General features: G+C 38.0%; 1 protein-coding gene across 6 annotated transcripts in view; it reads right to left on the reverse strand.

Annotated features, from left to right (window-relative positions):
* Positions 1-26,521, reverse strand: part of CCSER1 (coiled-coil serine rich protein 1) — a 629,908-nt gene that overhangs the window by 458,637 nt on the left and 144,750 nt on the right. For all 6 annotated transcript variants that reach the window (XM_042049677.1, XM_042049676.1, XM_042049678.1 and 3 more), the window contains exon 5: positions 11,916-12,036. In XM_042049677.1, the coding sequence (XP_041905611.1) occupies positions 11,916-12,036 (121 nt within the window). The remainder of the gene's footprint in view (positions 1-11,915; positions 12,037-26,521) is intronic.

Genomic DNA, 26,521 nt, shown 5'->3' on the forward strand with positions numbered 1-26,521 from the left:
ACTTTGTCAGAATTGATAACAAATAGTCAATATAGCAATGTTTATCTACACTGTATCTCTGAAAATGTTTGTCTAGAACATCTAAATTTTTCCAGTCAAAAGTATCAATCACTTCTATTTATACAGGTCCAGACAAGAAATAGAAAAATGACATTAGAAAATTAGATTAAGTTCTAAAAGGGATCACAAAAATAAGGCCCAAAATGCAGCCCTATTAATAGGAAGCTGTTGTAGGACAAAATAACTTGGCATCACCTTACCATTTAGTTCTTCTGTCAAAAAGGAGTTCTGTTTCTCCTGCTCTGCCTTTAAACTGTGTGCACGTGACCTTTTATATCAATGCAATCAAAACATCAAGAAACGTATCTTAAAATCATTCTTAAATCTCGTCACTGTTTATTCCAGGTTGTTTTGTGGCTCTGATTTGAGGTCTCTGTCACTTTGCACCTATGGCTGACAGGAGAGATGAGTCCTGTTCAACTTCACATCTTCTAAACCAGTAACCTGGGCACATATTAAAATTGTACATAAATATGTCGATTTTACAAAAGGACATAATAACAAGGTAACTGGAAGTGAGGCTGGAAGGCTCCTGAAAAATCAGTATTAAAAAGTTTGAATAAAGGGTTGGGGATGGAGCAGTAGATCAGTACAAAAATTAGAGGAACATTACCATATTTTTGGATGAATACTCTATAGGCTTTCTGCATAAACAAATGAATAAACAGACAGATAAAGAGTTTTATCAAGAGTACACTTTATAAGCATGACTAATTAAAACATGGGGAAGTTTACCTCAAAGCTACCTCCCTCTTCTCCCTGCCTGTGCTTCCCTTGATTTTTCCCAATAGCTCACTCCTAGTAGCCTCCTATCTATATTTTCCTCCTCCTACTTACACTGCTCATCAAAGGAATCCTCTTGGGATTAGGGGGATGCACTGAACATATAAAACAGCTGATCTGGGAGGAAAAAGGGGTTGGAACCTATCATATTTTGATGGATATCTACTTGTTTTTGAAAATGTCGCATCACACTTATGATGAAAGCATTGGCCTCCTTTACTTTCCCCGCTTCTATTTTTTGAAGACGTTTATTAAAGCTGCACACAAGCTGATGTTGTGGGCTGCTGCGATGGAAGCTCTAAATCTGGATTATTACTAATATTAGGTGGATATATCTGCAATACATGCTGTTACACATTTAATCAATGTAGCAGCAGTGAATATTTTTTGATGTGCAACTAAAGCTACAAACTACTCCTTTATGTAATGATAAAGAGAGGATTAAAATACCAAAACCAAAACAATTGGAGTGAAATCCAGCCACATCCACAAAGAACTAGTAAATGGATCTGGAAACACATGAAATACTTAAGAGTTTCAGCACAGGAAAAGAAAACCAAAAAATATTCTTCCCTCACAAACATCTTTTTAGATGGTAGCTACTGCAGCTATTATTGATAAAAAGCAGCTGGGCCAGTTGATGTTCTTAGTTTAACAGAGCTTAATCCTACTCCTGGAGCACAGGAGGAAAAACTTACACTTGTACTCACTTTGTAACTGTACAGACAGTTCTTGAAGCATTCAGCCCTTTTAAATTCACTTATCTGGTACAATATTTTGTCTTTACAGCTTAACTTTACTCCAATATAATTGCAAATTTATGTCTCAATCCAACTGCACTGACACTGCATGTGTCCTAGTGTGATGATGCACAGTCTTTTCATTTTTATTTCTTCTGCTTCCCACCTGCCCATTTCCCATCTTCCTTTTCGTTGGTTTTTTTATGTTTTATAAATCCCATATGGTGGCCAACGCAGCCAGTGCATCAACTGGAAAAAAACAGGAGGGTGAAGAGAAGATAAAGAAAGAAAGATAGCACTTCTCCTTTTTTAGCTATAGTCTTCCACCTCTGCTATCAGTAAATCCATGCAAGTAAAAATAACATATTCAGTACTCACTGCAAACATAGATTTTGATAGGTTATTAAAATTACTGCTCCCAGGGCTATTCACAAATACACTGAAAAACGTACATGGTAGAGAAAGAGGAATATTGCCTCTATTTCTTTGTTACCTCCAGGAAAAAAAAATAAGAACAAAACAAACTGAAGCTAGAGGTGGGGATAAGGAGATTGTTCTTAAAATTATTTCTGTCCTTCTCTAATATCTCTTTTTTACTCAGCAAAACAGACCAAAACTTGCTCCTAGAAATACTAATATTTAGATTAAGCACACTTCTGGAACATCCTTCTCAATTTAGTTGTGCTAAACAAAAAGTGAGTTCCTCTTGACAGTATGTGAAACATAGCATGCAGGTATATATGTTTTTTTCACATAATTCATTCCCCTCTAGGATGCAGGTACTATCTCAACTTTAAGCACCATGAAGCACTCTATATATTTTTAAGCATTATGCTGATTGAACCTACATTTGCTCCAGTAGTATTCCTATTTAAGTCATGATAATACAACTCAAGAGTAGTGTATTTTCTAACAAAGCTAACCCTAACATAGCTCCTGCACAGGATGATGGTTTTCAGGAATGTTCTGCAAAGTAACTGGTTTAGAAAACCCCTCAATAAGTCAGTAATACCACCACCACAACACCATTATTTTTCACCCATCAGATTCAAAAGAATACCTGACAATGTCTTCACTGGAATCGTACAATGAGCTATTAAACAGCACAGCACAATAGTCCAATAGCTACACCATGCAATTATAAATGCAAATCTACCTAGTTTTTCTGTGACATCCCTCATTTCTTCACCTTCCGATGACAGTAAGAAATTTATGAGAAATGCTGTTCTTTGTTATGCTTCAGCGATATTATTAAATTACTGTGAAAGTGAAACAAATACATTTCTGCTATGTACTTGCACTGTTTTTTCTACTTTTAACCTACAATACATTTGTCTAACCAAGTAAAGTACTTTGCAATCCTAGCATTACATGTACAAGTGTATTTCCTTCATATTTTTTCATTTTATGATGCTTTAATTGTTCACAAGTAATAACATAGTTGATTAATTTTTATATTTGATGCTGCAATTATGTTTTGAAATCTAATTTGTGAGAATTGAGGTGGTACTTTAATACAAACACCACAGGCTTCTAAATTAAAAAACAAATGATCCCCTGGTCCCTCCTCCCCCACCACCCCACCCTCATCTCTTTAGCAGTTAGATAATGTTTCTGTTAGACTCATGTTTCTGCTGCACAAAGGTACAGACCTAAACCTGCCGTAATTTCCTTGTGAGATGATAAAATACAATTTCTGGCTGTGTCTCAGACAGAACTTCAGTTACAGTTTACTGACAGCCTACGCTTTTACAGACCAGAAAGTATAATTCTGTTTCTGGAGTGGTTCCTAAGACTGAGCACTTCCACTTAAGTTAGTGAAAGGCTGAGTTAAAGAAGTTTAATAACTGTTTGCCCCGATTTTACAGCAAAATAATTTCTGTATACTTTCAAGATTTTGGATGTACAAGAAAAAGGAATAAAATGGGCACAGCTAGCACTTCCCTCATTATCCCCACTTGAGTGAAATGGGCTTGCTCCTGAATCTCTTGGTTCTGTACTTTAAAAGCCTCTTCCTTCAGTGAGGCTTCACAGCAACTGTAAGTTCTCATAAGGCAACACCATGAATTGAGGTTAACAACAGGATCTAACATTGCCTTCCCAACCGATGCAGGATGCTACAGGAACTGATCATTGAAATACAAATTCAACAACCCCTATATGATCTAACTTTACACTCAGACTATCCAAAAAATGGCTTTTCTGAAATGAAGGAGAAGTCCAGACAGTAAGGCCATTATTTTGAGGATTCCTTGTGCTGCCCTGAAATCAAGTGCCTTCAGCCCCTTCAATTTACCTGGTAAATAAAAACTGTACATCTCCTTTAATACATGAAACTGAGGGCGTAACAATGCTTGTTCTGAGTGTCTATGCTGGACATGAATTTAGACTGGACGAAAATGAAGCCTGCTTTTTCTTTTAAATCCAAAGTCAGTAAGTGAGTCATGTTCCACATGCCCAGCTGTAGCCCTGCCTCTGACGGACACTGTGCCTGATTGGCTTTGCAGTCATCCCAGCAGACCATGGGTGTGCTCTTCAGGACTTAGGCAGCTGCCACATAAGACAATGGAAAACTCTGTCGTTTTATTAGCATAACAAACGCTGTAAGTGACTAACGCTACAGCTTAGAACAGCAGCTCTTCAGATGGAGATCTCCAGATAAAACAATTTCTTTTCAACTGCCTAAGCCTGTCTCAAACATCTCTGCCTGCATTACCTATAGTAACCCTCCTTTTCAAGGTCGATTAAACCAGGTAAGATTTTATTTACTTCAACTACATCTCCTTTTAGACTTGTTCCAGACATAAAGGTATTTTGATATATATATAATAATTTCTATTTCATCGGAAAGCAAAAATCGCAGCACAAAATTAAAATTCAAAACTGTATCTTATGGTTTATTGTTTTAATTAAAACAGACATGCCGAGAGTATTTTGCAATGATTACTCAAGGCTATCAGTTTAGAAGAATTCTTGGTTGCCAAGTGCGAGACTCCTACTTTGGATTTAAGTTGATACTGGTGTTCTGATTTGTAATTCTCACTTACATAAATAAAGCAGATACTTCTAGACACTACAGTACACATAAGATAAAATCTTCACTCTGGAACCAAGTCTACGTTAAGCACCTGCCCATATATATATGTAACAAAGGCGTATTTTCAAATAAGCTCTCTAAATAAATAGTGCACAATTACTTATCTTGATGTATCTATTTTAGGGAAATCTGTGGATGTGAAGGACAAGCAAATCACATAATTAAAGCTTCCTCTCTTGCAGAAGTGCCTGGTGGAGAACATGATTCACAGACAACAGAGAAAAGAAGGATGCATGGGAATGCATAGATTTTAACTTCATTTACAAGTTAAAAAATTTTCTCAGGTCTGATAAATAAATGGATAATCTTACTCCAAAGGACATTCTTTTTAGGGTGATGGCCAAAACTGGAATGACATTATGGTATCATAAAGGTATAGAATTTTACAGATATGAATGAAACAAAGTGATCTTACATTAGGCAAAGCTGTTTTCTAAATGTCACTGTGATTTGGTGACAATGTTTTTCTTACGCCGACTTCAGATCTAGTTCAGAAATTGTACTTGTAGATGCAGTTATGTTGTTGACTGCTTGCTCTTAAAGCAGGGGAAATTTGTATTCCAGATTACTGTAACTGCACTGTCCTTTGTTTGTGCAGTTCAGTGTTTTAAATCAGCTTTGGCCACACTCTCTGCCAATGTACATTACAGTAACTATATTTTGACTCCAGAAGTTCTATTCAAATTTTCACCATTTGGTGCTCAGAAACATCAACAGCAAAGTTGTATTATCCCTACACATTTTTATTTCCTGAATTTTCTTTTATTACTGAAGACTAGCTACACAATGATACAATGCCCTCATCTCATTTTGAGGTTACCATCATCTCAACTAGAAAACTCTGTTATTTTCTTGATCCTCCGCATTTTGATTCAAAGTGACCTCATGAAGCACCTTGCATAACATTCCATCCTATATCTTTTTACCAAGTTGAGTTCAGTCACACTAGCATTACTTAAAGGGAAATGATTGAAGCACTCATAGTTTATGGTGCATTAGAAACCAAATCTCTTCTCGTAGGGAAGAGGAAGCTTTCCAAACAATGACTTGCAAAGGATCAAAGCTTTCTTGGTAGGGCTATAGATAAAATCTACATAACACCTTTCCTCCATAGGACAACTGCCATCACTCCTCTGCCTCCTGCATTATTCACCAGCACACAGGAAAAGACAGGAGTTGAACTACAAAATACTGAAAATACTAAGTACCGTAACTGCAATTAGTGGCTCTCAAAAACCAGCTTATTCAACATTTGCAACTCATGATCAAATTAAAGTGTACAGAACTGCTTAATCCCTTGGCTGCAAATAACTTCCTCAGATATTTAAATAACACATGTAGATTGTTTTCTTGTCAATCTCTCCTATAAATTGGAGATGGGTGCAGTGACTGAGAAGGAACGTGAGAACTCCCCGTTCTATAACCAGATAGAAGTTTTCTTCCATATTCACTTTGCAGTGCAATTGTATTTCCTTTGCACAACTGTTACTTATGTTATAATTGATTTTACAAAATCATTCTCATTTTTGCAGTGGCTGGACACAGGGAAAAGAAGCAAAAGAGTTTGGATTTTTGTTTTGTTTTTCTTCAAAGCAAACAGAAAGAAGTTATGAATTTGAGCAGCATAGACAAGAGGCAATGTCAGGCAGGATTTTCAACTAACTAGCAGACAATAAAAGAAGTGTAAATTCAGTATTTTTACTACTTTCTGAAAAGTTTCCCATTTCAAAGAAGACAAGAGTAAAGCAAAATAACTTATTTTCCTATTATGTGCAAAAAGCAATACAGGATGTACAAGGACACCATGTGACAGATAACACAGTAAATAGAAATTTTCAGTTCCCCTTGAAGTTGCTAAATAGAGCTTAAAGACTAACTAGCAAAACAGATAAAAGAATGTAAAAGTAGACCACTGACAGCATAAACACACTGCTTATGTTTACTCCATTTCAAAGTACCTGCTTTAAAGAAATGGATATAAATTCTACCTCTCCTACCTGTTATCACTAAAATGTAGTGGTGGAGAGCACAGTGCAATCCAGCTGATGTCTCAGGTTTTTCAGCTGAGCTGGAATCACAGCTCTCAAAGTATTGTCATTCCAGAACAACACGGGGCATCCCTATTCTCTGCATTACCCAAAGAGCAATACATGCTTCCATACCCCACTGTCCCAATCATGTTTTATCCAGTTTTCCAAACAAGTGTGAAAAGCATTCCTTTTTCACATTACTGGAAGATGCCTTTTTGAAAGGACTGTCAGAGCATTCACGAATCGTGATGTGGACACCACTACCTGACAACCTGTCTGCTTTAGAGACCATACTTCACATCACCACTGAGGAGCTGTAAGGACCTAAACTGTGTTTGAGACAGGCAAATGTGATTTTAAGACCACATAAGGACTTTGCCATGAGATAAGCACAGGATGCAGTGGCAGGGTGGCCTGGCTCCAGGCCTGGCACATCCTGGGTAATGCATCCAGACAAGGGCTCCCACTGTGGGAAACTGTGGAGCAGCAACTGCTTGTCCACATATTGCTGGGATCACCTCAAGCCCTCGTTTACAGCTTAATTTGGGCAGAGGCATCTCTCAATAACAGGATCGCAACAGAAGCAGCAAAAATTACAGAGGTAAGATAACCACACTGTTACATCAAGGGGAAGAAACTTCCCTGGAATTTACCAAAAACGAAAAACAAAAATTAGAGGGGAAAAAAAAATTAGAAGAAAACCTACAACTGAATAAGTGAAGAATGATACATAATCAGCTTGGTTAGAATTTCTTTTGAAAGGAATTAGGCAAGGCTGCAAGAGTCAAAAAGGATTACCAGTCTTCTGATGTAACAATTATATTTTTACAGCTCAAAACAGAGAGGGGAAAAAAGCTCCTAAATTTTGGAATATGCTTACTGCAGCTAATACATTTAGACTATATATGCACCAAAATCTTCCTAGATTCCAATCTATATCAGTACCAAAGTCCTGGGTTGGCATCTGTACTAAACAGCGCTGAACAGAATGGCATTAAAGCAGTAACTCTCCCCCTTAGCACCCTGCTTCCATCAGCAAGCACCCAGGTAGTCACTGTGACTCCAAGAAGCTTTCTCATGTATTTGAACTCATGTGTAAAAATCTTGCTCAGGTAAGTACAGTTGCAAGGTACAAGTGGAACAGCTTTGGCACAAACAGAATATTGGAAATACTTCATAGGCTCATTCAGGCATTTATCAGAAAAAAAATTACTTGATCTTAAGAGTCTGAAGAGTTGCCAAATGATCTGTGATATTTAGAATCGTAAAATAAAATCACAGAATACATTTGAGTTGGCAGGGACCTTTAAAGCCCATCTTATCCAATCCTTCTGCAATAAACAGGGACACCTAGATCAGGTTGCTCAGGTCCCCATCCAACACACCTTGAATGTCCCTAGGGATGGGGAATCCACAACTTCTCTGGACAACCTGTTCCAGTGTTTAACCACCTTCATTACAAAAACCTTCTTCCTTAGATCCAGTCTGAATTTACCTTCTTTCAGTTTAAAAACATTACCTCTTTTTGGTAATTAAAATATTTCTGACACAAAAAAGAGTTGTCAAATTAGTGTGTCTGCTTCATGACATAACAGGATCTGTACCTCAACACTTTAACAGCAAATAAATCTTTAAATAAAAATCAAAATCAGAAATGTGACAGCAGCTGAAGTACTAATGCACAAACCACCTTTAAATTGGCCAGCTCAGAGCACTGCATGTTGTCACAGCTATTCTGAACTGCAGGGCAGTCATATCCAAAGAAACTAATCAAAGTACATATGTACCAGCTTAACTTTAAATCTTTAAATAAAATGGTGCACCTGAGTTTCACTATAGTTTTTCCATGCACTAGTAGCACATTAATGGTTTTCTGTGTTTACATATGAACATCACACAGCAGCAGAACACTGTCTGCTCAGGGACACGTGTCTTAGACACTTCTTTTTCCACACTGCCCCTTGTAGGCTGACTTTTCAGCTGAGCATTTGCCCAGTGAAGCTGAAGCTGAATTGATTTACAGCATAATATACAGTACCCTGGGCCATGCTTCCTCATAAGAACTTGAAATGGAAGTGAGGATTCCTCATGCCATTGCTCTGTGCCAGCAGCTGATTTATTTATATGCGAATTCAGATAGGAAGGACTAAAATTAGGACTCTGTAAGCAGAACTCGCTGTTCAAAATGTTCCAATTGTTTTAGCATCTGGGCACCTTAGAGAACAACTGACTGATGTATCACTATGGCAACACAAAGAGGCCTCAATAACTTCAACTATTAAGACAGAAAGAGGTTTTAAAGTCTTGTATTTCTACAAAATATAGCAAAGTTAATGCAACATCCTAGACAACATGGAGGGCTGAGAAGACAAAGTAAGGCAGAGCTCACATTTCTTATTTTTCACCCTGACCTCACACTGATCATGTATTTCTCTGCCTCGGTGTCTGTTGTGGAGTGGAAAGACAAAAACCACAAAGGCATGCTCTGCCTCTTGCCAAATCCACCCCTGGTAAATAACTGAGGTAGGGATTTTGCCCAGTGCACATGCAACGAGTCAGCAATTACCTGCATATCACTATGAAATGACTCCCAGATGAAATGGCTTGAGCTTCCAATAAAAAATACAAGGGAGGGAAATAAAATTAGCCTTTTACTCCTGCAATCCTGGTAAGATCTAATCACTGACAAAATGTCGTTTAGCTTTGCTGCTACCACTTCTGGCACCATTTGCTGCTTACAAAAAAAATACATTAAGCAAATACATTATTTAAAAACACTAAACAGCTTCTTTCTAAAACAAAATAACATCATTAATCAAGTAGTACACAAGTAGTATTAAAAGCTTTTTTTTTCCTCTGCCCAGTCTTCACAGCTTCTTGAGTCCTAAAGCTCTTGGATATAATTTTACTGTGGCATACAAGATTATTTTAAATTATTTGTATCTGTTTAACATTTTATTATCATTAATATGCATTTTATCAGGTTTGGATTACACACTTTCTTATGTACCTTTAGAAAGCATTAGTTAGTCTAAACATACTCTGTCCCTGTAGGGTCTGAAGGCAGAAACTTCTCCCTACAGGACCTTGATGACTGACCACTGCTCATCATCACTGTGATAGGCACAGTTTTTAGACATGCAAGTCAAAACCATACGAACGAAGATAAGCATAAAAATCAAAGAATCAATGTTTTTTCCCATATGAGTATCAATAACTATAATCCACACATGCAGACCAGCTCATACCTGGAGTCTGCATTCCAGTTAATGGAATTCAACAAGTGTCAAGGGCATGTCTGCACTGGAGACAGATAACACTGGGATACTTACACACAGGAATTAGGATCTGTTTTGCTTCCATTAACTGGATATGAAGAAAACTACCTCCATGTGGGAAGCACAAGGTGAAATGGGAGATGTGAACAGTAGCTGATGTTTTGTTCATAATGCTGGAGATTTTCTTGAAGCTGCATGCTTTCACCTCCCTACTATTACTTCGAAGGTTTCTACAAAATTTACTGAATTCCAGTTGCAAACTTTTTCAAGCAAGACGGTTCTGTTTCATCTCCAATGTACTTTTCAGAAATGTTGGTCTAAAAATACTAATACACGTATGCAGTTTCATATACAGAAGTTCAAATACATTTAATCTATTTAAGCACAAGGTGGCTTCACATCGAAAGAATTCCAGAGCCACAGGTCGTATTTTTAAATATGAGTATCAAAAGAGTAGCAGAAGTTAGAGTGTGTTTCTGAGACCTCTGAGTGCTTAAGACAAGCTTTACTTGTGTCTGTGCTCTTAGAAGATATCACTAATCAGGTTGTAAAAAAAAATAAAAATAAAAACCCAAACACCAAAAATTGAGGAGGTGGCTTCATTCAGCACATGCTAAACAAATACCAGAGTTTCCTACTTTGAATTTGTAAGGGATTATTAAATGCTGAATCTCATCACAGTGGATGAAAAAGCCAATCAAACAACAGTGCAGGTTTGCCTTTTAGCAAAAAGAAGAAAAATTGTTCTGTGCTGCTTTGAGCTAACCAGAAAGGTTATTCTGGACTTCAGCACAGTATTTTGCAGCCCAGTGCCTTTCAAATCCCTTGGTATTCAGAGAGCCACACAACTGAATCACTACAACAATTAGATGCTACCAGCATTTCAGACAAGGCCTTTGCAGTAATACCTAGACAACAGGTAACATACTGTGTTAAATTTTGAGTACAGGTAAACTAGATGAAATGGGTTTATCACCACATTGAAAAAGATACCACAGTCAGATACAAACTTAAGTCATAGACAGATCTGTAGCAATATCATATCCCATCTAATCTACTCTAATCCACCAGTGGTGTTTTGGATGTTTCAGTGGTTTTTGGGGATGTGAGGGGATGTTTTAATTTTCTTACAGTAATAGGCATGCAAGCCAGGACTCCACAGACAAGTCCAAAGCTAAATTTGTACATACCAAGAGAAGTAGAAAACTAAACATAAGTGGTAAGTACAGCAATGATGTTATCCACTGTCATGTTTTTTAATACCTTCCACATTTTAAAAGGCACAGACCCCAAGTTTATGTTGTGATAAAGCCTTACAATTTTTTTTTTCCTTTCTCTTCATGAGAAAAAAATTATTTCTACTCTCCAAGGACTCAATCATTAAGAAATAACCATCCTGCCTGGTATTGCAAGGCAAATGTTACTGTGCACTCTGTCGTTATGATTCTCATCTAATGCAAGATACCAAAATACAGTCTGATTAAGTAGACAGAATTTCCCTGGAAGAACACTACCACACTTTTGAAGATGCCATCATATAACATCACAGTGTTAAAATGGTCACTGGAAAATACTGAAGTATCTCAGATGAGCTAAGCATTTACATATCATAAAAATCAAGTACTTGTAAGAATGAAAGGCCTATTTAAACAAAAAAAAATCACCTTGTCAAACCTGTTAAAAAGTCAGTATCTCAGAGTACACACGCCCATTCCCTCTATATATGTCATTACCAAAAGTCTTGGGAAAAAATGTAGGCTAATGAACAAAAGTAGCAGCTTAGCCTCAGGCCAGTTTCTTCTTTTGGAAACACCTATGAAAGCCCTGATGAAAGAGAAAGGAGGGAGTATATGCATATCCAGAAGAAGGAATCTGGCCAGTTGTTTAAATTGCACTTGTAAAAGCTGGTGTTATTTGAATAACTCACTGTTTGGACACATCAGGCATGATCATCTGTTCTTTTTTCCTTGTATCCACTGTCGTCTCTACAGGGGTAAGTACTACAGCAGCACATGAGACTATTGACTGGTATGAGTCCTCCCGGCACACTGCAAAGACAAAAAATATCAGTGTTAAACAGTGAACTCAGCTTCTACTTTAAGGGAGAAAAAAAAAAAAGAAACAATAGATTCGTGCTGTGATTAACACAAATGCAAATGATTAATCAGACTTCACTGTGGTCACATGCAATGGAAATGCCTTTTTTTTTCACATTTCCTAACATGCTTACTTTGCACTTTTTTTGCCACTGACTGATCATTCACTAAGTTTTACCTAGCACAAGATCTGCTGTCAGTCTGCTCTAGCTCACTGGTGTGTCTGAATCCTAAAAGGACTTACATTTCATAAATGACACCAGAATATGATTCACTTCTTAGTTCTTTTTCATCACAGACTGAAAATAAGAGTGAGAATAATGGGTGGTTTCCAGGCAAACCTCCCACCTTCAAATATTTTAGACTTTGTAAGAAAATAGATTTGAAAAAATCTAATTAGTGATTTATTTTTCACCTTTTACTGTTATGACTCACTTTACTCCAAAAAGGCCAAATCCAAGTGGTCTAGAAGTGATAACTGATATACTGAGTCATGCTTTCTTTTAATAAAAATTGTATCTGTATTACTGTGCTGAATGTTACAACTTAGACAATATTTAGAACTGGAAGAATGATCCCTCGCTCAATTAGCACTAATAAATGAATACCCAAAAGTTTCTGACCTCTGAAAGATAATTGTGTATGTTACAAGTCATACACATTCTTAAATTCTGAATTTTAAGTGCCACTAGTAATTCAGCTTTTAGCAGCGACCATTCCTACTGATTTTGAAGCTATAGATTTCCTTTACAGCCAAGGTATGCCTTTCTGAAAAAAATACAAGCTGGAATTAAGAGTTAGTTTTATTGAACAAAGCATGACAGCTTCTTATATTTGGTACTATAATGTATAATGTGGTGGCCTATGTTTAAAAAGAAAGACACAGTATTTTATAACATACAGAACTATTTCATAGAGTGCACACAAGCACACAGATCCAATAACATCGCCTGTAAAACCAGAATGACTGTGGCAACCTCTCAGCAATTCAAAACCAGAAAGAACACATTTCACAAGTACATACATTTATGCAAGATTGGTACAACTGCGAATTCTGAACTGTGACATTTATTTATTATTATTCCATTCTCCACAATCATGTGCCTCCTTATTGCCCACAGACAACACGTCTTTGGCACAGCCTGTGCTCCCCTTACAAAAGAAGCAAAACTGGAGTAAAACTTCACTCACATTGCCCTGACTAGGTGAAGAAGAGCTAATTGAGCCATTTTACCCCGAGGGCACGAATTACCTTCAGCCCAAACCCAGCACACACCAACAGGACACACTGGTGCTCCACAAACCCCCTGAAACACTAACAGGAACAGGTCAGGGCCGGTTATTTCTACAAATGTCTTTTTTTGCTTTCTGAGCAGTTCTGAGCCATTCAGCAGGCAGCACAAATGGCTGAGCACAGGCAGCTGTCAGGAAGGAAACCTTTCAGGGAGTGCTTGTAATTGCATTTTATTCATCTGATGTTGTCCAGTATTGTTTATGTTTGTATTTTAAATACTAATGTGCACACTGTGCTAAGTGACTAAGGCACCTAAGGTGACCAGTACTGACCAGTATTGAAGCCTCACCTTCCCTATTTTTTTGGAACCAGCATTACTCAATCCTTTGTCACTATCATGGACACACATCTCCAAAACATGGTCATACACAAAGAGAACTTTCTATATTGACTACAGGCATGAAAGTAGGATTTGTGTTATAGCTTGATGCACAACAGATCAAGATGAAACTAATGCAAACTACAATGAACTAAAGAGACAACATAAGAAAAATGGAATGTTAGGTGATTTTACATCCTACTATATCATGTACAATCAGCAGACTACCTACCAGCATGCATGATTCTGCCGGGTAGGCACCAAGTAATTTATAAAAAAGTATTTTCTCATTACAACCAGCAACTGAATATGTGCAGATAAGAACATTTATGTCTCTTAGTCTCTTTATTTACAGTCAAACAATTGCAAAAAGATAGGCTTGTCATAGTGCACCACTGATATTCAGTACCTGAATTTTAACCAAAAACTGATAAAACAGGGAGCACAAAGGATGAAGCACATACATATTTCTCTTCAGAAGACCTGTCGTACTACTTGAATATCAAGTTATTACTTTAGAACTTGTAAAAGGTCTGGTGACAAGCATCACAGGGGAGGGTACGCCCTAGATCAGGCACTGTCAATCAGAGCAGATACAAAGAAAGATAAAAGAGGGAATCATGAGTAACAAAGAAGACACTGCTAATCTCCCACTCCTTACAGAAATTTCACGAATGAATTAAACTGTGAAATTGCTTTTGTTTAATAATAAATGCTACACAGGCATTGTAAAATCCCCTAATTTACAGCTGAAGACAAACCCAGTGGTCATCCAGTGATTGGAGCTCATGGAATTTATTATCCCCCCTATTCCAAACAGCAGTACTCTTTGGTCTCGCTTTTGAAAACCACTACAATTCCTCCTTTTTATCTCAAGTCTCTGTGCACAGTCATAAGTCATTATGGGACAGTATAATTAACTAAAATGTCATGAAATAGCAATGGCACAGCAGCAAGTAATTCTCACCTACTGGAGTGTATGCTCTTACTATCTGTTCGTAACGTGCATTAAAATAATGAGAACATGCTTGAATACGGACTCTCAATTTTAACACTGATGGGGATGGACATTGTTTTACTTTAGATTGTTTGCATTTTACATTCCAAACTCAACTCTTAAGTGTAGCTTCATTTCTACACCTTCATTTTTTAATCTACAAGTGGCTTACATTACCCCAAAAAAGACTATTCGTGATGTCTACATGCTGTACTCTTTATGAATCAAAGTCTGTTCGAGCCTCAAAACATCACAAATATCAGAAAAACAATTATTCTAAGGGATTCTTCCTTTTAATCATGAATCCTCTTACACGTCCAACTCGCTCCTTAACATCCAGAAAGGACTTAAAAATTTAGCCTTCCCACATGAATCAGTAAGGAAAGCAGAATTTTCAGTCATCTGAGCTAGTGCTTGGCAAAGCCATCAATGTAATCAGCTGGCTCAGCCTATTACATTATTCCTGATGCATACCTCCAGAAGAGTGGAAAAAACTGCACAAGCTACCAACAAGGGGAACAATCAGCCAATTTCACACTACCTGTAGCAGTTTCTTTAAGAAACTAACATTTAGTATGTCAGAATGTGTTATACAGTGAATACCTTCAGAAAAAAAAAAGCAATTTGCATGCAAGTGAGATGGTATTTTTCAGTCCTTTATTCGCAATTCAACCATTACATGAACAAGCTAAGATTTGCAGTGAAATAACACAATTGGAGGAACATCGCTACTATGTGTTACTCTATGTTAAAGAAACATATTTTTCTCAGTGAAACAAAAGACACTGCCTACCAATTACAAGTCATGCAAAGGAGAACTCTACAGAAAGGGAAAACAATCTGTCTGTGTTCACAGACTACTATTCTAAAGATCTGTACTACTTTTCAAGCTGCACAGTTTCTCCCCAGATCCTTCAGTTTAATGACACATACAGCTTGTTTTCTTCCATCGCCAAGTGTTTTAAAAGTACCCCATACATTTATCACTAAGAGTGCTGGCTTGGCTTTACCCTAGCTGGTTTAAGCAGTCCCAGAACATCACTCACTATCAAAACAGATCTTTACATCTAGAGAAGAAAAACAATAGCGCTTTTTTTCCCTTTGCTGTTTCTTTCAAGAACAATGAGAATGACTAATTAAACATTTTTCTTCTACTTTGAACCAACCAGTGAAAAAATTTTAATTCCCTAAATAGTAGGACAGTAGAAAGCCTTCAACAGCTACTGAATAGAATGTGTTTCTCCAGAGAGTAAAAAGATTTTTAAGCTCTAGGGATGTCATTTACATCACCTATTTCGAACACTTAATTGTACACCCTTCCCCCCCCCCCCCCTTTTTTTAATTGAGGAGAAAGAAAATCTGGTTATCACTGCTTGCTATCAAAAAAAAGTCTCCCTTGACACAAGATGCAAGATGAAATTAGCAGCAAGTACTACCTGCTTAGAGAAAACAGAAGGGAAATGTTCATAAGCAGTGTGCAATGAAGCATATGGGAATTATGACACAGGGACATGAAAACAGTGAAGTATTTCTAGGTTTCAGAAAGCTGGGCACTTATCCTGACAACTCAAAGTATTTACATTTATGCCTATGAAGTTTAAAATTATCAGCTCTCATCATTCAAGAGACAGATCAAGTCTGGAAACAGACGTTGTTTTGTACCAAAAACCCTTCTGCTTTGGTCAAAAGCTAGGCAAGCAGCCAGGAGCACGGAAAGCACTGAATTCTTTACCCTGAAATGTCTATCAGCTGCCACTGTAGGAGACAGGGGACTAGAGCATGAGGGAGCAACATCCGGATCCCAAGTATCCAATCCCACATCCCTTTTACTATTGAAGGCCAGACGTTGTTTTAATAACTCTGGAACACCAATTCTCAGTGCAGGCATTTACATCTTGGCACGTGTTTTCCTAAATGTCTCTCTCCCATGAAAAGGCTCAGGAAATGAGCCACCCTCTGAGGTGCTCTGAGCAAAGGACAAGGAAGAGCTGCAAAATATGTAACCCCTATACAGATTCTTCAGATAAGGGAAATTCAGGACAAAGAACTGCTATAATTAAAACAGAGATTTTGCTCAAACAAACAAAAAAACAAACCCCAAACACACCAACCAACCAAAAAGGAAGAGTGGATACACTGTAAATTCCTTTAATAGATTAGAACAAGTGAAGAGCTGAGGAAAGAAAGAGAACATTTAAAACACACAGGTCAAGCTATTTTGCCAGGAAAGCTGCTGACGTTAGAAACAGCACGTAAGAAAGGGTCTTGAAATCCAGTCTATTAATTCTGGTATGTCCAGGAAGAACTGTGATTAACCACGATGCTAATCCCTTCCTGACTGCACAGATATGTCCTCTGATAGTCCTGGGCCACTCAGAGAGCTCAGAAAAGAACCAGGGTTCTGACTTGTCTCTCCATCAACCCCAAACATCACCCGCATGAAACACTTCAGCAAAACCACATGTATGAATTCAGATCCATATCCTCTTTCTCAACCCCAGAAAAACAATCAAGTCTTTTACTACTTTGTTATTAAACCCTAAAGCCCAAGGAGACTTTCAGTCCCTAAAGCAACACAAAAGGTCAAGGTACCTTGTGTGAAAGCTATTTTTGCCCATCTACTTATATTAAAAAAAAAAAAGCACCTAGCATTAAAAAATAATATTAAAAAAGCCTAATTTTCCTGCTGCTTGATTCTAGATTTGATGATGGTCTTTGGAGAAAAAAGGAAACTAAATGGATCTCTATTTTTTATTTGTTCAACAGTTATTCTAGGGCCTCTTGTCCTTTAGAAACAGCTACATTTCACAATATTGGCCAAGCGAATACTTAAAAGAATGTGTGTATATGCTCACAGTCCCCAAAGGGTTTGCTGCAATAATTTTGCAATAAAACCACAGGCCCAGTTCTTAAACACAACATAGTCACAAGCAGAAATTTTGTAATAGCAACAATTACAGGCCCATTATGGGCAAATGAATTACTTTCTATCAGGTTCTTATGTTTCACGGCTCTTTTACAGTATTCACAAAGGCTGCACACACATATCTGCTTTTTGCTGTCTACACTGGTATGCTCTCTCACACCAGCAATTCTGCAGTGAGTATCTGCACCCTTGCTTTTGTATCCTAAGTTTGTTGTCACAAGCCACTGTGATAATACAGAGTAAGAGCCACAAGTGAAATTTGGGTCTGGTGACTCGTACTCCATGCATAAGAAATTAAACTGTAATTTTCCAATGTTCATGCCTAATGGAATGCTGATGTTAGCTCTGATCCTGAATGAAAGGGTATGCCCTGATCACCTAAGGACCCTAGGGACATGGTAAGTCATGGAAACACCGATTCCTAAAATAATCACATATAGGTAATGACAATTCTGGTGGCCCACTTCTTGCATATTTTCTGTTAACTCCACTGTATTGAGAGAACGACTGTAGTTTGGTCTCTCTTGAGGCAGAAAGATGCCTCAGGTAACATTTTAACTCCTCATCAGTCTTCTCAAGTAGCCTCCCCTAGCCTACAGTGATTTGCAGACTTGCTTCTTACAAAGTGGTTATGCCTGTATTTACTAATCCCCCAAGGATTTTATGAATTTGTTCAGTTACTTACTTGCATGAACTTGTAGCATCCACAATGTCCTGTAGACTCCCAAAGCTGAATATAGGTTATGTGAAGAAATAGTCCTATCAGTCCACTTTAAACTGGCCACCAGCTTGTTTCATCTGACTCCCCTAGTTTTTGTCTTGGAAAAGACAGTGCACAATTTCCCCTTCACCTTCCACTCTGGATTTTACAGACTTCTTTTGGATACTTAGCCAATCATTTCTTTTACAGGCTGTATTACCTGCATTTGTTCCTGTTCAAAACCTGTTCCATAGCTCTGGCCACCCTGCTGACCACTCCACAACCAACCATTCCTTGATGCAGTTCCTGCAATGATGGATCACTGTAGCAAGGCCAGGAGAAACTGTAACTGCATTTACAGAAAATTAAGTGGGTTAGTTTTTCAGCTGTACACCTAAAACATTCTAAATGCATCTATTTGTGCTTGAGGCTGCTTCTGAGATACTTTCTTATTCACAGTGAACTACTTAAAGCAAATATTGTTCCAAGCAGCCTACACAGGAATTGAAAAATCAACCCTTAAAAATAAAGGCATATTCTGTATCCAGTAGGTAGACATTGCTTCTCAATGCCAGAAAGCATTAGCTGAGTGTTAATAATAGAACTTTTAAAATAACAACTAACTTTCATTAGCTTTTAGCAACACTATCAGTCAGGATGATGTCACAAGCTTGTTTTTTTAGCACTCTAGTCTATGACTTGTTTTGTGACACAAGCATGAATAAGAACTGTGTGCATAAATACACAACTGTGTGAGGGAAAGGTTATAATGAAAGACTGAAGATTGGAACCCCACCAATCATACCTAATTCTGCCAAATTCCAGGAAATCTCATAATTGAACAGTATGAATATCTCTAAGAATAAAAAGTGGTCATTAGTCATTTGGTCTAGGACGCATGGTGGTAATCACCATGTGGGCCAAACAAGTGCATCAGTTTATTCCCAAAGAGGCTTTGAAGATAACTGGTTAAATTAATTAAATTAATTTACCATGGAATACAGCTGCAAGTGGGTTCATCAGGGAAACAAGATTCACCCAGACTTCCCCTTCTGGGAGCCTCTGACATTCTTGGCAATGCTGTCTCACTGGGTAGTAAGAAAGACAGACATGGCAGGTCCTGGGTGATGGAAGGAAACAGAGCAGTCCAAAACTCCACTTTTCCAGTAAGAATGGAAAAGGTAGTACTGAAGTGGTAGTTTCAGGTGCAAGCATAAAGCCATGCCCTGGTAATAGCCATAAGGTACCAGAAACTGAGAAACCTTTGTCTCTCTTCCTACAGGACATGGAGGAAATCCCAAGAGGGATGCCACCAGCTGCAAGAGCCAGCTGCCTCCAACTTCCTTTTTCAGCCAAGAGAAGAATAATAGTTTTAGTTCTGCCTTTGATAACATCTGGGTTTCCATTTATGTTTTGTGATGCCTTCAAGAAAAAGAGAGAAACAGGAGTGACTGTGACACCGGAATCTTAAAAGAAGGAATATAAAAACGCCTGCAGGGCATTTCTGTAGGCATAATACAATCCCCTGAAGGAATGACTACTCTGACAACAATATCCTCGACTGTCACTCACTGAAAGCAAAACTGCCAAAACTCAATAGCAAGTATTTTCAGGAGCACAGTCTCCTGGCTTCAACTACTATTCTTGGCCTAGCTGAAATAAAGACTGATTTATAAATATTAATTTATTGTGGTTTGTATCGAATGGCTGTAGTCACAAGAAATTTATTTACGAAATTAATACACAGATAAACCTCCAAAAGCACAGTTTCCCAAGAGAAATTATTAAATAAAATCACAACGTCAGCTTTCCTTGCAGATTCTAACAACAAAAGCTCACCAGGAAAATGACACGAGGTATTTTTGTCCTGCAGGAGTAGGAGGCTATTTGGCTTTCTATTATAGCTGTGCTGGCAGTCACTAGCAGGAGCACCAGGTACAGCTGCCAGTAGAGCTATACATATTTTCAGCTGCAGAACGACAGCCTTTGTCAACCCCAGTGACAAGCAACTCAGTGATCAGTCCCTACAGCAGCACATTGGTCATAGCCATTCCAGACTCATCCCTGCCTTCACAGAAGTCACTTACATACCAATTATTAGAAATTTACACCAGACATTGAAACGAACAGAGGACCCATAACAGAAAAGATCTCACTTTCTTTTCTCTGGGAACATATTGTCTGTATTTATTACAAAATGCAAACAATTTATTTTATACCTTTGCTCTCTTCAAGGTGATACACTCATACAAGAAAGCAAACCCAGCTCAAGTGTCTCTGCAGTCATTTAACAATCTGGCAAAGAAGCATGCATAAGCAAGCAGCTGGCTACTGCTCCAGCGGACTGCTCCAGCGCAACCACAAAGCACGGGGGAAATGGGGAAAGCGGGAAGGTCATCACCCACAGCCTCACCACTCAGGACTCCAGCAGCAAAGGGAGGGGCCAGCATGAGCACTTAGAGACAGACCTCTGAACCAAGAGGGGAAATGGAGAGGCTTTAAGGAAGAGCAGGTTAAACCAGGGGATAAGACAGAATACACAACACCTTCCTCCTGTGGGAACCTATGGCAGGCACCCACTAAACCTGGGTGCAAAGGAAGAGCACTTGGATGTTCAGAGGGCTGCAAAGTGAAGGCTCTTCACGGATGCGTTGCGACAGCAAGCAGAAGATGGACTCCAGAAGATAATCAGTACAGCAATTTCCTAGGCTGTTCACACAGCTTTTCATGCAATACCAGGGATATGATGTTCACAAGTTGGCTAGGGGACAAGAAAGGTTAGTGGCAGCTGAGGAATGATATAAAGCCTCCCATGCCACAAAGAAAACTAGGAAAGAGAATACTATTTGAGGTACCTGCAGTTTTAGAAGTCTGCCCATTTGCACAGTTTGCAGATTTTGCTATGCTTTGTGCTTATTGCACATGATTTACTAGATCTCAAGGCCAAATGAAACTACTGGGATCATCTGATCTGACATGTGGCACAGGCACATCCTGTGGTTCTTCCAGAAGTTCAGTATTATAGTCCTGATGCAAAACTTTGAAGAGTACAGGTCACTGCTATGCCAGGTTTGTAAATGATCTGAGGAGTTCTTCCAATTAATGGTCAAAATAACAGCATACTTTTTCCAATTGATTTTCAGAAGTACAAACTTCTAGGCATACATCTGTGCTGCAGATAAAGCACATGTCAAGTAATATATATGCATCTTTCTGAAAAGCAATAAAACCATTGATCATTATGGTGATACCTTTACACACTTTCTCTAAAAGTCTCAAATATTAAAAAAAAAAAAAAAAACCAAAAACCCAAAAAACCAAAAACAAAAAAAAAAACAAAAACAAAAAAAAATCACTCGGGCTTGAAATCCAACCAAGTTTTGAGGGCAATGTATTTTACCTTAAAGACAAATAAATTGAAATAAGAACAGGTTGTGCTTGGCAAAAATGGTTGGGATCAAAATGACAGGAATGTGAGACAAGCTCAGCAATCTTGAAGAGCAATTAAACCAGATGATTATAACAAACCCTTCAAATGGAGCTCAGTGCAGGATTACAACCCTAGTAAGAAAGAATACAGACTATCATTACACCTCTGAAGTGCAGTTTTGGTTCAGAGTAAACCAGCAACTCATTGTGCTGCCACTGCAAAAATATCCAACACAAGCCTTAGCTATACAAACATGGAATTGGTGACTTTGAAGTCAGTGAACTCGGGCTCAACCCGGTTACCATTTCAAATTCTCAAAAAGATGACTGAAAGATACACTACACTGCATGTGATCCTGTATAGGTGGAAATTCCAGACCTCCCTAAATAAACAGAAGTCAAACAGTAGCATTAAAAGCAAATTAACTACTGGGGAAAAAAAAAAAACCCAAATACTAAACAAAATTGGTGACTGTCTACAGACATATTTAAATTAAGATTAAAACTAAGATGTGTGTTTTTCAAGTATATATTTTAAAGTTGCATAGCATAACTTGGCAAAGTATAATCACTTTGCTATTTGGGAGGTTGGACTTGATGAACTGAGGTAAGAGTCAAAAAAGTTGGTTATTCCAAGTCACACTTCAAGGGTGTGACAGGGATGCTCCAGTTGTATTGACCTGTAAGCCAGTGTTTTTAATTATACAAGAGGTCATGGCAAGAAAACTAGCATTAGCATGTAGTAAAGCATTTTGGAGGCTGTTTTCTTTAACAAAGTTACCTAAACCATTTTCCTCTTGCCATAATTTTCAAATCTGATATTGATATTTACACTGCAGCCCCATAGAACTCAATGGAGTGGAAGAAGAATCACGTATCAGAAAATGAGATATAAAATTACACGGGTTTAATTTCTTCAAAAAATATTTTCCTCTGAGTAGGTAACAAGTCTGCATAACATGCAGACGTCTGTTAACTCACCATGTACTGGCACCCATATGAAAATGTCTGAAAAACTTGAGAGCAGACCACACAGGACAATGATGCATCATTCATACAGAATGATGCTGCAAACAGAATAACCAGAGCTCAGTGGTCTCCACCAAGGCCTGTATGAGATTTGCTCTAACCTCATTAAACATAAAAAAAAAAAAAATTAGCAATGAGGAGTAATTCAAATTCCTAACATGAATCAAATAAAAATTTAACTTGCAAAGAAATTCAGTTGCTTCTCTTCATGTTATGGGTGAAGTTCTCTACAGAAGGCAGTTATACAAACCATGCAACAGCTAAACCTAAGCCATTACAAATTCATCAGTTTCTGTTCAGATTCTACCAGTCAGACCAAATGCAAAGCAAAGAAGGAACAAATAAGTCAGTTTTCTTTTAGTGACAAACAACAATTTGGAGACTAGATAATAAGAAAAAAAACATTTGCATATTATCCCTCAGCTTTGATTTAAACACCTTTCCTCTGGTTTTGGCTCTGAAAAGGGAAGAGTGCCATTTAGTGGTCAGGTAGATTTGCTGCACTTTTTAAACTGAATGCAGTAGTACCCACTGACAATATTAACATGGGAATTGCAAATGTTGAGTGTTGGCACAGTCACTATATTGTTGTTTTTACTTGAGGAAATTCTGTAAATGTTTTTTTAAGAAGTATTATGTTTTATTCAAAATATGATTTAGAACCTGCACTAAATCTTTTTGCCTCATCTCCCTGAACAGCAAAGAACTACATGCTTTTCCTCCTGCTCTCCACCAGGTGATAAACTAGGCTCTAAATTTTATGAATACAGAAGAGGATACTGGGAAATTCTGTAAGAGCTGGCAGAAAGGTAACTCAAAAGCCTGTCCCACAGAAAAGGTCATTATGTTCTAAACCAGCAGAAGATGTACAGAAAATAGGAGTAAAATCTACATTACTGATTTTCACTGAATAACACTCCAGCTGAAGATAAAAATTAAATGGCCAGATTCACCTGTAGCTTTCTCTGGATTCACCAACCTCTGAATTTCTGAACCCAAGGTGAACTGGGTTCAGAAATTCAGAGGTTGGTGAATCCAGAGCAAAAAGATGAAAGCTCAATTCTCAAATTGCACCATTTGTCAAAGCAGATGAAGAGTGTTCATGAATATGGAAGACTGGTTGGGCATCTGTGAATCCAGCAAAATCTGGCCTAATGACTATTTAAATAGTGAGAACACATTCACAGCCCCACGTTCCACTTCCCCTTGGGAAATCTTTGATCTTTACTTCAGATGCCATGCCAGAGGCATCCGAGGAACCAGTCAAGTACAACAGATCCTGCTGAAAGTTAGCAGAGTGCAAGTGGACCAGATTTCTAGAAGTACCTAAAACTTAAGATAAACCACTTTTTGCCTAATTCATAGTGATTCCAGAGTCATCTTTTGCCCACAACTGCGTATCAGGGGATTTGGCCTTATATAAACTCAGCTATATCCACCAGCCTTCACCTCCTGCTTTCAAGGGACAATACTCCCCTTTACTGCATATTTATGCAGCTGGCTCCTAAAGGATTGCACACAGAAACAGCACACGCCCAAAGAGCCAGGCTCTAGAAAAGTAGTAACCTACAGAGAGAATCAGAACAAATTGGCTCCAAAGTTTCCAAAATGTAGAGCACTTAACAACACTGCTCCATTCTCATCCAAATGTCAACAGCCATCCCCTGTACGACGTAATTTAAAATCCTGGCACTCACTGGAAGGAGTCCCACTAATTTCAAGAATACTTCAGACACCAGGGCGCAAAGGTTACCCTTGTCTCTTCAAAGGGAGGGTGACTAATGGGATCTTCAGTATGCAGAGCATTTCCTTGCATTTTGGAGCACATGGCCACCAATTCTGGAACTTCCTTCCCACTAGTTCTCTAAGCCACTGTGTGTAAGAAGGTAATTTACTTCACTCTCTACTGAACAATTATGCTCTTAGCTGATTAGAATTTAAGAGCAGGCCTAAGATTAACACTTGACATTTGCTGGAAGCCCTCAAATTTAAAAACAAGAATTATTTGGAAGTCACCCAATATTTTAAATATCATATGTATTAATCAAAATAAAACTTCACTTCTGATAAAATCTTAAATAGAAATGTTATGAACTGCAGTTAATCTACAAAAACATTCAAAATACAAATATCCAAAAGGTGAAGGAAACACACTTAATACATCATCTTCCTTAAAAACACCTCTTATAATTGTCCTACATCATTAATTTCTATCCACCAATGGCATTGGAACTAGCTAGATGCTTTATACACTCAACAGAATCAAAAAGCTGGCAAATCAGCTATCTAAATTATCTTTATTGCATTTGAAAGAGTAATTCCTGTACTCTGATGTGAGAATCCATGCGTAAAATGTGCTAAAGCACCCATTTAGATCTAAAAAGCGGGCAACACATTTCCTACTGAGCTAAGATTTCTCACTGTATGCTTTTACTTTTTCTTCATATATTCACTATCTCTTTACTGGCTTTGGCGTCAGAGGTACTGCCTAGTCTAACAACATAAAGCATAAAATACTGTTATGAAATACCTGCAATCCCCTAGGATTAAACACTTGACCAAGGTTTCATTTGACTACATTTCCCTGCCTCTGTATGACTGTTCCAGCACTGCGGATGGCAATTATTATGTACAGAACTGCTATCCACAGATGAAAATGCTAAGAAAGAGCAATACATTAAAATTTTAGATTGATCCTACTTCTGAATTCTGAGCATCTATTTTGATTTTTAGATCTGCTAATGGATTTGTTACTGAAATGTGTTTGTAATATGAAGTAATACATTAAACATTTTGCAACCTGTCAATGCTGAGACAGCAGAAAGACTGTTCAATCTAACTAGCAAATGATTCCCAGAGCTGTACTGTCAGTATTAATGATGTCAGAACATCAACATGAAAGAAAGGAGTGATTACTTTACAGAACCACAGTTCCCTCTGATACAGCAGCACGTGAAGGTTGCACAGTAAGGTATGGTTCACTGCAGCTTCACAGAGGATATATGTAGCTCCCCAGCCCCCAAGCAAGGTCAAGAATGACAGAAGGACCAGCACTCCTCCTCAAACCCTCAATCCCAATTCAAAGATGTAGCAAGTAGCTAAAGACTGAAAACTGAGTTAGAGAGGAGATATGATGACTGTGGGATCAAAGTTGACCATGGAGATCTCAAAGACACACATTTACTGTGGGATACACAAAACTTTCCTTCTTAGATAACTTATTAGTAAAAAAAGCAGCCAACAAGTGGTGTCTTTTCAGGATGGTAGAAGTCAGGATTTCTGGCTCCATCAGCCAGAACTAACAGCCCTCAGCTTGATGTCTGAGTTAGCAGCTAAAACTTACGGGGCAGGAAGTTTCTACCAGTTATGGGGGTCACTCTTTCATTACTCTTCATGTTTTTTCTGATGCTGGCATAGTCCTGAAGTACACAGAGGAAGTACCTTGTATTCCAGTTGAGCACAAGAGAACTCTTAGTAAACCAGAAGGAGTTAGCAAACCAGAAGGGAACTGTGAGTTAAGATACAATCTCTACTTCAATATTCTTTGTGCAGAAACAGGCTTATGTTAAAATCACCCAGTTAATGCCTCTCAATAAAAAGAAAAAAATGCAGTGAAAATGTGTATACAGAGTGCATCAAAAGTAAAACCTTATGCAAAGTCCAGGATACAGGTGATGTGCTCAGTAGGAGTTCCCCACACCTCAATTAAAGAATGTAACACAAAGATGTGGAACCTGCTGTGG

Source organism: Corvus kubaryi, unplaced genomic scaffold, assembly GCF_017639235.1.
Source record: "Corvus kubaryi isolate FWS band 111438036 unplaced genomic scaffold, C.kubaryi_AGA036_p1.0 71, whole genome shotgun sequence".
Lineage (NCBI taxonomy): Eukaryota > Metazoa > Chordata > Aves > Passeriformes > Corvidae > Corvus > Corvus kubaryi.